The 14892-nt window shown below is 50.2% G+C and overlaps 1 protein-coding gene across 1 annotated transcript; it reads left to right on the top strand.

Annotated features, from left to right (window-relative positions):
- The first annotated feature begins 349 nt into the window (after positions 1-349).
- Positions 350-11599, top strand: KLF11 (KLF transcription factor 11). The gene is made up of 4 exons (XM_023619547.2): positions 350-562; positions 2502-2771; positions 4140-5103; positions 8924-11599. The coding sequence occupies exons 1-4, from the start codon at positions 521-523 to the stop codon at positions 9202-9204; spliced, it is 1557 nt and encodes a 518-aa protein (XP_023475315.1). The 5' UTR covers positions 350-520; the 3' UTR covers positions 9205-11599.
- The last annotated feature ends 3293 nt before the right edge of the window (positions 11600-14892 follow it).

The raw sequence follows: 14892 nt of genomic DNA, 5'->3' as shown, positions 1-14892 counted from the left end.
TCCCTCGCCACCGCGGGACTTCCCTGGATGCAGCTGCGCCGCCGCCGCCGCCGCCGCCGCCGCCCCCGCGCCACCACCCCCGCCACCTCGCCGCCGGACCTTTCCCCTACTTTCCAGGCCTCAGGCCCCGCCCCTTCTTCCCGACCAAAACACGTGCCGCGTCCCGCCCTGCCCGATCACGCCGCGGCCAGGCTCCGATCACGCGGCTCCCCGCGGCGCCCATTGGCCGGCAGCGCACGGGCCACCCGCGGATTGGCTAGCGGGCGCCCGGCCCCGCCCCGGCGGGGCGCGGTGTATTTTGGTTTGCCGCCGCGCCCCGCCCCCGCGGCCGCACCCTCCGAGGCCGCCCCGCCCCTCCCGCGCCGCGAGGGCCGCGCCGGGGCAGAGCCGCGCGGGCGGGCGGAGGCGCGCGGCGGCCGTAGGAGCTCGGGTCGCCGCCGCTCGCCGCGCACGTGTGGCCGCTGCCGTGCGCCGAGCTCACGCCCTGCGGCTGCTTTGTTGCCTCCGGGCCGCCAGCACCATGCACACGCCGGGCTCCGCGGGCCCGGGCGACGCCCGCGCGGTGAGTGGTCGTCCATCTTAGCGTGGACGAAGCGGGGACGCGCCGCCTGTGCGGGGCTGGGGCGCGGAGGAAGGCGGGGGCGTGCGGCTCCTGGCTGCGGCCGCACCGTTAGGGGCCCTGGCGGGCTTCGGAGCAGGGAGGGGCGGCGGCCGCGCGGGGCCGCGCCGGGCGGGGCGGGAAGGGGGCGTGTGCCCCGCGCCGCCCTACGCGCAGCTTTGTCTCGTGCTCCCGCAGCGGCCCCGCCCCGCCGGTCCAATGCGCGGGGCTATTTCCAGCCATGACGTCACCAGGCTGTGAGGAGGCGGCCGTTGGGCGGGGCGCGGCTGGCGGGAACGCGGCACGCGGGCGGCCGGGACGGGAGAGGGCTGTGGAAAGGGGGAGAGGGCTGTGGAAAGGGGGAGCGGGGCCGGCAAAAACTGGCGGGAAGGCAGCAAGCTGGCGGCGGGGGCGGGGCCAGGGCTGCGAGAATGCACCACTCAGGCTGTGGAAAGGGGGAAGGGGCGGGGCAAAAACTGGCGGGAAGGCAGCACGTGGGCGGCTGGGGCGGGGCCAGGGCTGTGAGAATGCGCCACTCGGACTGTGGAAAGGCGTGGGGGCGGGGCAAAAACTGGCTGTAAGTCGGCACGCAGGCGGCGGGGGTGGGGCCAGGGCTGTGAGAATGCACCAATCCGGCTGTGGAAAGGCTGGGGGGGCGGGGCAAAAACTGGCCGGAGGGTGGCACGCAGCGCTCGGGCTTGGAAGGGGGCGGGGCAAGAGCTGGCGGGAAGGTGGCACGTGGGGGCTGGGGCACGCAGCATTCTGGCTTGGAAGGAGGTCGGGCGCGAGCTGGCGGGAAGGCGGCACGCGGGGCCGGGGCTGGGCACCCTTGGCCTCAGCCCGGGTGGACTGCAGTCGGGGCTTGACTGCGGGCATTTCGCCAGACTTGAGACCTAGCTGTCGTCGAGAGACAGGTTTGTGGGCCCTGCGCTGCTCTGGTCTCTCCCCACCAGGCAGGCGGCAGCCCCCACTTGTGTGACTTAGCCGTTCATCCCGAGGACAGGCTGCGCACAGAAGCAGGGCCTGAGTGGCGTTGGTAAAGGCAGCCTGGTCACCCGTGTGCAGGAACCTGGGCAGGACAGGAGGGTTTGATGCCCAGGTTAAACTGAGTGGAAATGTGTATCTTTATAGATTTGAAGTTTCTCTGGGAAGAGATCAGTTCATTCCAGTCGCTTCTTCCCCTCCTATAAAGAGAAAGTGTGGTGCTCTGGAAGGGCATCCCTCTCCTGGGTTGTGGTAGATCTTAAAAATCCTTCTGCTCACCCCTGGCCTGATCTGTGGCATTGAGGAGTGACTTAACCGTCCTGAGTGAGAGGAACTGGGCTAACCCAGCATGGGCTGTACCCTCAGGGAGCCGAGGAGTTCAGCCACTGAAAGTTGTGCCTGTGTCGTGCCCTGACTTGAGAGGGCTTTGGTGAACCTCCAGAGAGGTGCCGGAAGTGCCTCTGTATTGGCAGTCTTCCAGTGGCCTAGCCGACTCGGAAGAGCCATGCTGTCATCCCCACCACCTGGGAGACTAGGCAGAGTGAGCGTCCGTTCCTCCTCCCTGTGCCGCATTTCACACTAGCCCACTTGGCTTACGCCTCTGGAATTCAAGTCTTAATAATCATTTATCGAAGAAAAACGTTAACTTAATAACCTTTTTTAAGAATCAGAATTTTCTGTGAAAACTGCTTGCCAGCCAAGTCTGTTTCTTCCTGCTTCAGAATGTTGCCTTAAAAGCAAAGCTGTCCTGCATGTCGTGTTGACATCTTTTCCTAGACAGCGGAGCTCATTGTGCGTGGAGTATCGTGTGTGTGTTACATGCATCAGGGAAGCTCTTGGGGTGCGTATCCACGTGCCCACCGGGCTGCCCTCTGTGTTGTCCCTGGACTGAGAGGCCGTTGTGTTGTCTCGCCTTTAGGTTGACATCGTGGACATATGCGAGTCAATCCTGGAAAGGAAGCGGCATGACAGCGAACGGTCTACATGCAGCATCTTGGAGCAGAACGACATTGAAGCTGTCGAGGCTCTTGTTTGCATGAGCTCCTGGGGTCAAAGATCCCAGAAAGGTGACCTATTAAAGATAAGGCCTCTCACACCTGTCTCCGACTCTGGGGATGTCACCACCACTGTGCATGTGGGCGCAGCTGCCCCTGAGCTACCAAAGGACTTCGATTCTTTATCGACTCTGGTAAGAGGTGGGGGAGAGTGGTGCTTCTGTGCAGCGACTAGCGTGCCTTAGGTAACTGTGCTCCAGAGCTCGTGGGTAGATTCACTGGGATGCCAGCAAGCACGTTCGTACCCTCCCCTTGTGTGGGTCCTAAGGGTGGAAACTTGTTTTATCCCTTGAAAATATGTTCTTTCCTTTGATACATCATTGTTTGCAGCCACAGGGTTAAAATCTCCGTAGGATGAAACCTACAGATTGATGTGAGAAAGTACAATGTACTCATTTCCCTGGGGAGTTGCCAAGTAGGGGCTTAGGTTCCCTGGGATGACCCAGTCCGGGATCAGGATACGTGGCTGGCAGCTAGAGAAGGCCCGTGCTTTGGCCCCGGACAGCCTCAGTTGGCTGGATGGAAGTACTGCCCCCTGCCTCCATGTGGCAGCCGGCTGCTTCTCTGAGTTGGGTGCAGTCCAGCACTGTTTCTGTTTTTGTTTTTGTTTTCTTAACTTGCTACAGCTATGAAATTTCTGGGAGAAATTGAGAGTTGTTGGTTGCCGGAAGGAAGTGAAAATTATAATCTAATTGTCCTGGGCTGGAAGCTTCTGCTGGGAGGAGAGTGTGGAAAAGCCGCCTTGGAGAGGGACTAGGGGGACTTGGGGCAGTGGAGAGGATGGTACAGGTGGTGGTCCTGGCTGCCAGGAGCGCCTCTCAGCTTTACTTGGCATCAGGCTCTTCCACGGGGAGCTGAAAAAAAGTGGGAATCATTAGGGAGCCGTACAAAGAGAGGCTGGTTTAGGTAGCACCACCTGTCAGAGCCTGGCCTTTTGGAGATCGCTCTGATAGGTTTCACCTTGCATCCAGTAGGCATTGAATGTGTGTTAAATGATTACCACTGGGATTTAAAAAAAATTTTTGAGAATCTAAAATTATTGTGGAAAATTCTCATTTTAAATATAAATTTGTTTTCTTGTTTATAGTCCTAATGCTTAAATTGCTCATTTCAGTAGCTGTGCGAACCCAGGAGCGGCACTGGCATTCTTAGAACCAAGCAAATGGATGGGTTTGGGAGAGGTCAGGAAAGGGGGAAAAGACTAGAAAGTAAAGTACGTGGTGCAGGCTTGAAAACTACTGGATGCTGTTGCGAGCAGGCTTAGATGGGTCTTTTCTGAGTACTTCTTCGTAAAGGCATTGGGGACAACATGATCGAAGTAAGTTCCTTTTAAAATTAAAACAAAGGACCCACAACTAAAATGTACAACTATGTACTGGGGGGATTCAGGGAGAAAAAAGATTGGCAACAGTTGTTAGCTCAGGTGCCAGTCTTTAAAAAAGAAATTTAAAAAAATAAATTAAAACAAGCTTTTCACACGGTACTTGTTTTTTTCCCTCAAGTGCATGACTCCTCCTCAGAGCCCTGACCTCGTGGAGCCATCGACGGGGATCCTTGTTCCTTCCCAAGTAATTGATCCCAAAGCAGGCATGGTCATCGCCATTCCCCCAGCCTCTGCTGGGGCAGCCAAGGTGCTGAGGGGGAAGGCAGAGAGGGGCCTGCCTGGGGTGAAGCCACAGCTGCTGGAGCCAGCCCCCAGGCCCCCGTGCAGGGCCATGGTGATGAGTGTCATCCGCCACACTGGGCAGAGTGTTGCTCCTGCGCACATTCCTGCCACGCAGACTCAAGAATGCCGACTTTCAGACGGCAGGCAAGGAGAAGCACAATTTCTGGGACGTATTGAAGCTTTGCAGGACACACACCTCACAGACAGTTTACTCAGCATTAACTCGGAGTCTTGTCAGCCTTGCTCGCACAAGTCTGGTGGCCTGATCCCCACTGACAAAGGCCAGCAGGCAGGGTGGCCCATTGCAGTTCAAACTTGCTCACCAAAGAATTATGAAAATGACTTGCCAAGGAAAGCCACCCCTCTGATTTCTGTCCCTATCCCCAGTGCCCCTCTCCTTTGCCAAATGGTCCCTGTGACTGGACAAAGTGGCATGTTACCAGCTTTTTTGAAGCCACCTTCCCAACCATCTGCGGTGACTGTCAAACCCATCCTACCCTACGCTGCTCCAGTGCCCCAGCCTGTGTTCGTGGGACCGTCTGTGCCTCAGGGAACTGTGATGCTGGTTCTGCCCCAGGGCGCTCTCCCTCAACCTGCCACCTGTTCATCGAGTGTAATGGCTGTTGGGAATACCAAGTTATTGCCCCTTGCCCCTGCTCCAGTGTTCATTGCCTCCAGTCAAAACTGTGCCCCTCAGGTAGACTTTTCCCGAAGGAGGAACTATGTTTGCAACTTCACAGGCTGCCGGAAAACCTACTTCAAAAGTTCCCACCTCAAGGCTCATCTTCGGACTCACACAGGTGAGTACTGAGGCAGGTAGGGCATGGGAAACGGCCAGTCCTGTGTTAGAAACACACCTCGAGCCTTCACTGAGTGGGAGGGGAGCGTGAGAACCACTGGAGAGGGTGGAAATGTGGCTGTTTGTCTTTGATTCTGAAAAGCCCTCGTAGTCTAATGGGTAGGGATTAGGGTTAACATTAGTACAGCCACCAGCGGTTTTTCTAGAACATGCCATCTGCTCACCCCAGTACATAAAGTGTAGTATAGTTCTATTATTGTGCTCCTCTGATAGGCTTCTAGGAGGATGCTCATATTTCCCCTTTCTCTTCACAAGGCAGTAGACATTTTTGCATTTTAGAAGATGTGAGTTCACATTCAGTAAACATCAATGTGACTTACTTAGGTTTACTAGGGAGAAAGGTCTTGCAAAAGTATGGAAAAGTTTGAATTCTAGAATATTTGAACTTTAAAGGAGTATAGCTTTCTTACTTTCAAGAATATATAGTTTTTAATTCAGAAGAAGTCAAACAAGAAACTAACTATAATGACTTAGCTATATCTTTATTGTCTCATCAGATCTGTCCAATAGAATTTTCTGCAATGATGGAAATGTTCTCTGTCCTTTAGGTTGCCATTAGCCACATGCACTTGAAATGTGGACAGTGTGGCTGAGGAACTAAATTTTACGTTTTCGTTGAGTTTACATTTCCATAGCTGCATGAGGCTGGTGGCCACCGTATTGTATAACAGGGCTGAGGGTTGCTTGGGAGAGCTTCTGCTTTGTAGTTGATTATGGCAAACTACCTCGGGTTTTCTGTGGCACTCTTGTTCGTTGAGTTAGTGTTCTGTTTTATTTTGTTTTTAAGGGTCCTATAGTTAGAGTCTGCCTGTTAAACTCAGCTTTCAGAGGTTCACACGCGTACGTATATATAAGCACAGTAACAGCTCGCAGGTTCTGTGGGAAGGATGTATTTCAACTCTTCTGAAGATGGCACCCGTTCCACCAGAATGTGTGCTCATGGCCTGTGGGAGAGCAGTGAATCCTGGAACACGAAGTAGGAAAGGCTGAACTGGAGGGAGTGGCTATCAGACTCTGTTCCACAGTGCCTTTGAGGTAGAGCCGTTCCTGATTAGCACCTGGAAGCTCCTGCTTGCACAGTGATGCAGTCTGGCGTTCAGGCGCAAAGGCACTCTGCTGTCCTCCACACTTGGAGTAGGCTTTTTGCTGCGAGGATAAGGCCCAAGCGTGGCCCTTGAAGAACTGGCCTCTCTGCCTTTATCTTCTCTGTCCAGTGCACATTTCTCCCGTTCATCCTTTGTCCTCTGCCTATCTCTGCTTACTGGAAACCCTCTAAGGGGCTTCCCAAAGTCAGTTTTCAGAAGTGTTTCCTGATTTCTCCTCCCTTCTTTGACCCTAGTGGTTTATTGTGTTTCTCAGCACATTCTCTCTTTGATTTCTAGTTATTTATACACTTGTCTGATCTTACCGGATGTAAACTCTTGGTGTCTAACACAAAAGCCTGGCGCTAGTAAATGGTGGTCGGTTGGTGCTGCAGGGTGGCCGTCATGGCCATAGGAGAGCGAACAGGCACCTCTGAGGGCCCCACAGACTTGGTGAGCTGTACTTTTCACTGAGACTACTGAGGTGAGCTTCCGATCACACCCAAACACAGATTCCAGATTGGAGGGACAGTGGAAAAATGAAGTCTTACTGTTTGGTCGGGCAGCTTCCCTTGGTAGGAATACAGTCACTTGTCACTTAGCAATGGGGAAACGTTCTAGGAAATGCATCATTGGGTGATTTCGTCATTGTGCGAATGTCATAGAGTGTCCTTACACAAGCCTAGATGGTGTGGCCTACTACACACCTAGGCCATATGGTACTAATTTGATGGGGCTGCTGTCGCACTTGCGGTCTGTCATAGACCAAAATGTCATTTGTGCAGCATACAGCTGTACTGACAGGATGGCATAAAATAAAGTGATCAAGCTCTGTTCAGGTTTCCCAAAGTACTGCAATTTAAATAACCATAAAGGTTCTAAAGAATCAACTTCTTCTGCCATTTTGTAAATACTAAATGGGAGTTTTCATAAGAAATAGAAACTTTGGGTAAGTTTACCTTAGATAATAAGATAGTTTTTCATATATTTCTACCAACCTGAAATTTTTTGTGTGTGTGCACTGAGGAAGATTCACCCTGAGCTAACATCTGTTGCCAATTTTCCTCTTTTTGCTGAGGAAGATTCGCCCTGAACTAAGATTTGTTGCCAGTCTTCCTCTGTTTTGTATGTGAGCCGCTGCCACAGCATGGCCACTGACCAGTGGTGTGGGTCTGCGCCTGGGATCTGAAAACCTGGGCTGCTGAAGTAGAGCATGCCAAACCTGACCACTAGGCCACTGTGGCTGGGCCCTGGAAATTGTCTTAATTAGAATGAGGTAGAGTGAGCAAAGGCTACATTTTGGTATGTTGAAAACAAGTAGGACAGTTTATAAATTGCATGTCAAAGGATTGTTCATCTCCGTGAACACTTGGCCACCTTGGAGTGGTGCCAACAATGGCAGTGTTTTCCAGGGAGCGAGTAGGGCAACCTTATGCTTACAGTATGGGAACTTTGAAATCCATGAAGTTCAGGCCTTTCTTCTTAGAAGAGCTCATAAGAGACCATTGTGTTGCTCAATTTTCATGTTAATTCAACTTTGAAAAATATAAAATGTTTAATTGGTGCCTCTTCAGCCCTCATTCATTCAAAACCATTTATTTGCCACCTGCCGTATGAAGTGCTGTGCTGGGAGCTAAGCTGTACAGAGATGGCTGAGCTAGACAGGTCAGAAGCCCTTGGGAACATGGGTCACGTGACGGTGCCTAACGCTGTTTAACCAGTCACTTCACTAGGTCGCACACGCAGGGTCTGATTGTCACAGCCTGGGCAAGATAAGGGCTTCGGGATGCAGAAAAGGGAGCACTCTCGCTGGCTGAAAGGCCTAGGACGGCTCTGTGGAGAAGGGCCGCCCCGTTCCCTGGGGGAAAGGGCTCCCTGGCTCACCTCTGTAACAGGATGGGCAGAGGACAGGGCACCTGCCGAGTGCTCTGAAACTGAGTGAGTGACAAGGACACTTGAAGCTTGGAATAAGAAGGTAGCTGTTAGAATCCTAACCCATTTTGTAACTAACCTCTTTGTCAGTGTGATAACAAATATGAAGAGGGAATTAATGATCCTGAGAAGTCTTATAGGTCCGGGGAGGGATTTTTTAGATGCGCAGCTTCCTGAGAGGGAAGGAATTACTCCTTTCAAGATTCTTCTCCCTACCCCAAGCTAACAGTCAAAGATGATTATTATTTAAAAATATATTTTGAAAGTTTGGGGCTGGCCCCGTGGCTGAGTGGTTAAGTTCGCGCGCTCCGCTGCAGGCGGCCCAGTGTTTCGTTGGTTCGAATCCTGGGCGCGGACATGGCGCTGCTCGTCAGACCACGCTGAGGCGGCGTCCCACATGCCACAACTAGAAGGACCCACAACGAAGAATATACAACAATGCACTGGGGGGCTTTGGGGAGAAAAAGGAAAAAATAAAATCTTTAAAAAATATATATATATATATATATATTTTGAAAGTTTAGATTGGTTGACATCTTTGGGCCTTGACATACTGCATCTTAGGTATGGCAGGAAGAAATAAATCTTGGAGGATTTCTTGACTTCTGAAACTTGATTCCAAAATAGTAGGATATTACTTTCTTCTTAGCTTTTGATGAACAGAATTTAAAAACGACGTGACTTAACCTGTCCAGTAGGGTGCTGAGCATTTGCATTTTCTTTAGTCCGTGTTTTTTCACCTCTTAGGAGAGAAGCCTTTCAGCTGTAGCTGGGACGGCTGTGATAAGAAGTTTGCTCGTTCAGATGAACTCTCTCGCCACCGCAGAACGCACACCGGGGAGAAGAAGTTTGTGTGCCCTGTGTGTGATCGGCGTTTCATGCGCAGCGACCACCTGACGAAGCACGCCCGACGCCACATGACCACCAAGAAGGTCCCTGGCTGGCAGGCAGAGGTCGGCAAGCTGAACAGAATTGCCTGTGCGGAGAGGCCTGGGAGCCCACTGGTGAGCATGCCAGCCTCCGCCTGAAAGGTCGGCCAGGGAATTGCCCATAGGGACTTTAAAAAGCCTTTTGTCAGGAATGGAACTGATGGTTTCCCTCAAAACAAAACAAAACAAAACAAAACCATGTCTTGGGGGCTAGGGGAAAGTGGAGAACTGGTTCTGATGAAAGTATGTTAACTTTCTTTTTTGGTTGGGACCCTGTTCAATATCTTTTGTAGTTTCAGAAGTTTTTTTTAAGGAAATGGAAGAAAATTTCATGATCTAAATCACCAGCATTCAGACAAACATTTTGGCAATAAATTTTGCAAAATCTGGATTTTTACAACCTTTCTATTCATGTTTTGTAGAAATGAGACAGGGTACTAATTTTTATACTGTTTTTTATTAAAATGTTTATATTGTTGGTGCTCATGTCACCAATTTCTAGATAGATGATTTTACAATCTTCTTTTCAATGTTTAAAAACGTTTTTAAATAACCCTACTTTTAGTAAACTTGGCACATTATTCAGCCAAAAAGAAATCACAAGTTTGTAATCAGGCCTTTTAGATCTAAGAATTTTTTATAATCAGAACTGGTTGAATAGAGGCCTCTTAAAGAAATGGGGAAGAAAACTTTGCAGTCAGCTTCTTCATAACATTTTCAGGGGAATTTCCAGGCAACCATTCCTTTAAGGCTGTAACCCAAGGAATTAAAATTTTGGTAAAGCAGAACTAGTCACCTGTGTCCATGGTGTGACTTGTGAGGGATGTACCCCAGTGGATAACTTAAAATACGCGGTAGATACCTGGTGAGCAGGGAGCTGCTGTAGGATCTGAGTGTCTGTGCTCTGCCGAGAGCAAACCATTCAGTTTCCTGTTTGTACCTCAAACACCAAAAAAAGATAATGTAAGCACTCAAATCCAGCTGCTTTGTCAATTGTCAGTTGACTTCCTTTGCTGTGGCCTTATCCATAGTATTTTGTGGGTCGAGTAACTTCTTAGAGAAAAAGGAAATGCCCTTATTGGTTGGAGGAACTTTCTACCAAAGTGCAGCTTACCTGAGGTGAAGTGTACATGCACACAGTCCAGCTGCTGTGTTCTGATTCCTTATTTATTAAGTATTAAGAACCACAGGAAAAGCAGGTTGTGCTGAATGGCAGTGACGCTACCCGTCTGCCCTTTCTTTCATGTTGTTTGAAGGAAATTGTTTTGATCACACAGAAAATTACTTGGAATGGGGTGTTTTGCCATCTGCCTAGAAAATAGACCATGAGCACCCCTTTGAAGCTGTGTGAGCACAGGCCCTAGCTCTGCAGAGACTGCGCCCGTGGCGTCCAGGGTGCTGCTGAGATGGCTTTTGTTAGGCGGCATGTGGAATCCAGGCACCAGAACCCGTGTGAGGAACATACGGATGTTGTGCTGCTTTGTGAGCCTGGGATGGTTTTCATTGTGCCCTATGTCTTTAGGTTTTGTCCCTGCCTCTTAGTCATTGGCATTTACCTTTATTAAAATGATGGTAAGGTGAAATAGTGGATGAGTACAATTAGGTTTTGTGTTCAGGTCTTTTTGGTCCCCTAACCCTCACCTGCTCATTCACTGTATGTTACTTGATGCCCAGTGAGTTGCCCTTTAGCATCAACTGCTGATTGACACATTGACATCCAGGTGTGTAAGTGCGGCTGTATGTAGAGGCGGCACTCATGTTTTTGGACACTTCCATAGCTGAGTGTTCCTACTGGTCATGAGACGTAACGTGAGTTACAAGAAAACCGTAATTAAATGTATATAGCTCGTGTTTCCCCATCACCCAGTCCTTTGTTTATATCTTAGATCACCATAAACATTTCTGACTATGTGTATGCCATCAATGGCATTAAATTTGGATTTTTTTAATTATACAAAATAATGTTAGTCCTACTAATGTTCTGGTGCATAATACAAGGTCTTTGAATATTCAGTTGCTTGTCACATTGAACGTTATTTTCTGAGCGATGTTGTTTCTGAACAATAGACATGTTAAAAGTGGTTTGACTTACACTTCCATTTCCTCATTAGATTTGGAAATAACTTCTGTAAACAACTTGTTTTTGCCCTCTGTTTGTCGATTGAAAGATTATAAGTTGGGAAACAGTATCGTTTGAAAAATGCTATGCTGAGACCCAGAACCCTTGTGGTGGTTGTAGCGTGGAGCCCTCCGCTGGCAGCTCTGGGTGTAAGAGCAGAGCGTGTGCCGCAGGTCCCCCAGTGCACTTTATTGCCTGAGCAGTTTGCTTGATTTTTTTTTTTTGACTTTGAGCCTTTTAAGTAGTTTCAGTAATAAAGTTTAAAGTGTTTCAGAAATACATTTTATGTAACAGATTTTGATTTATTATTTAAATGAGTATGAGGGATGTAACTTTTTCCTTTGAATCATATAAAACTTTTTGATTTGCAAACTGGACCTGTGTCCTGTGTCATTTAACAGCACTATGATAAACCTAGTGACTTTTCAGAAAAGAATCCACAGAATTCATTGTGTATTTGCCCAGCCTAACCCTCTTCTTTGTTTTCTGGAGTTCTGTTCTGCTTTTAGGGCGCCCTTTAGATTCCTTGGAGGGTTCTTTCTGAAAGAGATGTGAAGGGGCTGCTTCTGTGCTGGCCACTCTGTTGCTGGGTGCTGGCAGAATAGGACCCTGGGTGCTGGGTAACCTCATGGTCCTCATCCTCGTGCTCCTCCTGTGCCAGGAGGCAGAATTGGGAGGAAGCCTCTTCTCTCCCTCCCTGCACTCGAGCCCAGGCTTCAGAAGCATGTCGTGGAGCCGCAGTCTTCACTCCTGCTCTTGGGGTGCATTCTCTTTTGAACCCATTCTGGCTGGGGCTCTGCATCCACATGCTACTAAAGGAACTGCTGTGGATATTGCCAGAAACTTTCGTGGGTTCAGTTCTCAGTCCTCATGGTGTTTGTCAGTCGGCAGCATTGTACAGAGTTGATCACTCCCCTGCAGCCCGCACTCTCCTGCTTTCCTCCTCCTATTCTGTCTGCTCCTTTGCTCGTCCCCCTCCTCTCCCTGACCCCTTTCCTACCCGCTTCATGACCTTGGTGATCTTTTCCAGCCTTGTGACTTAGATAAAATTAACATCTCTACCATAAAGACCCCCGAATGTATATCTCTCTTTTGCCCCTCTTCCCTGAGCTTCAGATTCCTGTATCCAACTGTCTGCTTGACATCTGTCCAGTCAGCACGTCAGACTTAAAATGACCAAGCTCCTCATCATCTCCCTCACACTTGCTTTTCTCACGGTTGACCCCATTGTCTACAAAAAGAATAGTGAGTCCATTCTTCTAGCTGTTCAGGTGCAAAACCTTGGAGTCAACCTGACTCCTTTCTCACTCCACATCCAATCTGTCACAGTCCTGTCACAATCCTGTTGACTCCCTGCCTTCCAAAGCCTCCCATCCTGGGAGGTGATGGTGGCAAAGATAGGTAGACATGATTCCGTAGGCCACACTGGTCCTGGTCACGCATGTGCATGTGCGTGCAGGCGTGTTGGGGGGAGGGGTGATAAATTATCATCATGGGCTTTGGATTTAGCAATCCACCCAGAACAGTCTCTCCAACTCCAAACCCCTTTGCTTCTGAGTGACAGCCAGAAAGCTGTTATCCTCAGCTTTGTGATTTTGTACCTGCTGTCCCCCTCTGTGGTCACCAAGGTTCTACTTCCTGGCTGTAACATCCACTGTTCCTTTGCTTTCAACCTGCTTCTTTGTTTAGGGACTTTAAAAATGGGGAACTTGAGACATTTTCCTAACAGCTGGGCCCCAACCTGGGAGGAAGCCCGGGCACCAAGGACTCTCTACCCGAAAGGGGTTAGATACACTCAGGCCTCTCACCACTTCCTAAGAAGCCTACTGGGTCCCAGGATGGCCCTGAGCTGGCACCGCCAACAAGCTTCCTTTCCCCAGCATGGTCTTGCTGAGCTCCGTGGACAAATTGGCCAACAAGCAAAGATGATAAAGAAGAATCAAGATGCCACAAACCAAGTGCTGGGGGAGGAGATGCACATGCGTAATGAGATGACAACACAAAGTAGTGGCAGCCAAGTGCTAAAGCTTCCTCCTCAGCTCTTGCTACCCGGTTCTGGGGCAGCCTTTGGGGAGCCTTCTCAGGGCCCCCTTCTCTGGACTCCTCAAGACTAGAGGCTCTGACCGCTAATAAGAACTTGACAGATTTTACTGAACAAATCTAATCTCCTTGCTAAAATGTAAGCTCCTCCATGACGGGTCATATCACATCCACCTATCCATCCATCCACTCACCCACCCACACATCTGTCCACCCACCCATCCACCCATCCATCTACCCATCCAACAGCATTTAATGAACTCCCGTTGTGTTGGGGCAGAAATCCAGAGATGAATCATCCTAGTTCCTGCCCCCAAAGAGCTTATAGTTTTGTAGGTAAGATGGATGTGAAAACACATAAGGAACATTCGCAGCAATAAGCAGAATAAAAGAAACAGGATGGAGGGCCAGGGAGCATCAAGCAGTGAGTGGCTGCTTGTGCTACTGGACGAGTCTCCTGGGGAACATCTGAACTGAAGGTCCGGTGAAGGGTTTTCCACGCCTGGGACCAGAACAGTACCACATACAGAACTAAGGTGTTGACTTTCGAACCAGGCTGTGGGGGGCGAGAGGGTGAAGTGTGAGGGCCCTGGTAGGAGTGGAGGAAGTGATGCCGGGGAGGCGGTCTTGAGTCCTCCCAAAGGGCCCGGTGAGCAGAGCTGAGACTGCCCCAGCAAAGGAGTGGGGAAGCAGCCCACACCCACTCTGGACTCACTGGATTCTGGTGGGAACTGCCCAGGCTTCTTTCACAGCACCTGTCACTGTGATCACACGTCCGTGTTTACCTGTCCATCTCCCTCTAGAGACTGAGTTCCCTGAAGACAGGAATGGCAGCCCTTCCTTGTGGCTTGTTAAGACCTAGCACCCAGTGAGGCTCAGGAGGTGACTCCCTCAGTATTTGCTAATGGGGGAAAATTCATGCTGTGGTCAGACTGCTCTGGCTGGAGGGGTGAGGCTGGGGCAGGAGGTCATTAGGAGACAATAGACCAGGAGAGAAAGAAGGAAGAATGGTGAGAAATGGATGGGTTTTGAGAGGCAAAGGCTGAGGTCTTGAGAGAAGTGAGAGAGGGAGAAGAGGGGCAGCCCTGTCTCTCTCGGCGTCCAGCCCAAGGGCATGCATGTTGAGGAAGGGATGGCCAAGCGCAGAGGCAGCATGAAAGGGAGCAGCCTTCTTTTCTACCAAGAGGTCTTCTGATACACCCCAACACAACAACAGGCTCCCCTGTTCTGCCCCAACACAACAGGAGTTCATTCCATTCCATTGGATGGATGGATGGTTGGGTGGGTGGATGTGATATCATCTCTGCCGTGGGGGAGCTTACATTTTAGCAGGTAGATCAGACTTGCAAGAAAGTTCAATAAAATATTCAAGTTAGTTCAACCTTCAATAAAAGTTCAAGTTCCTACTAGTGGGCTGCACCTCTAGTCTTGAAGGCATCCTGGGAAGTGGGGCCCTGGAAGGCCTACTGGACTCCTGGCAGGCCGCCTTGGTAGGTGGCGTTGATGTGGCCTGAGGCAGACCTGGATGCAGATGGGACTCATCTAGCCACGTGTCACTGAGAAAGCTACCCTGCCTTTCTAAGCTTTAGTTTCCATATTTGTAAAATGAGGACTATGAAGAGACAACA

This window comes from Equus caballus, chromosome 15 (genome assembly GCF_041296265.1).
Source record: "Equus caballus isolate H_3958 breed thoroughbred chromosome 15, TB-T2T, whole genome shotgun sequence".
In the NCBI taxonomy this organism is placed as follows: domain Eukaryota; kingdom Metazoa; phylum Chordata; class Mammalia; order Perissodactyla; family Equidae; genus Equus; species Equus caballus.
This window is presented reverse-complemented; position numbering and strand designations above follow the sequence as displayed.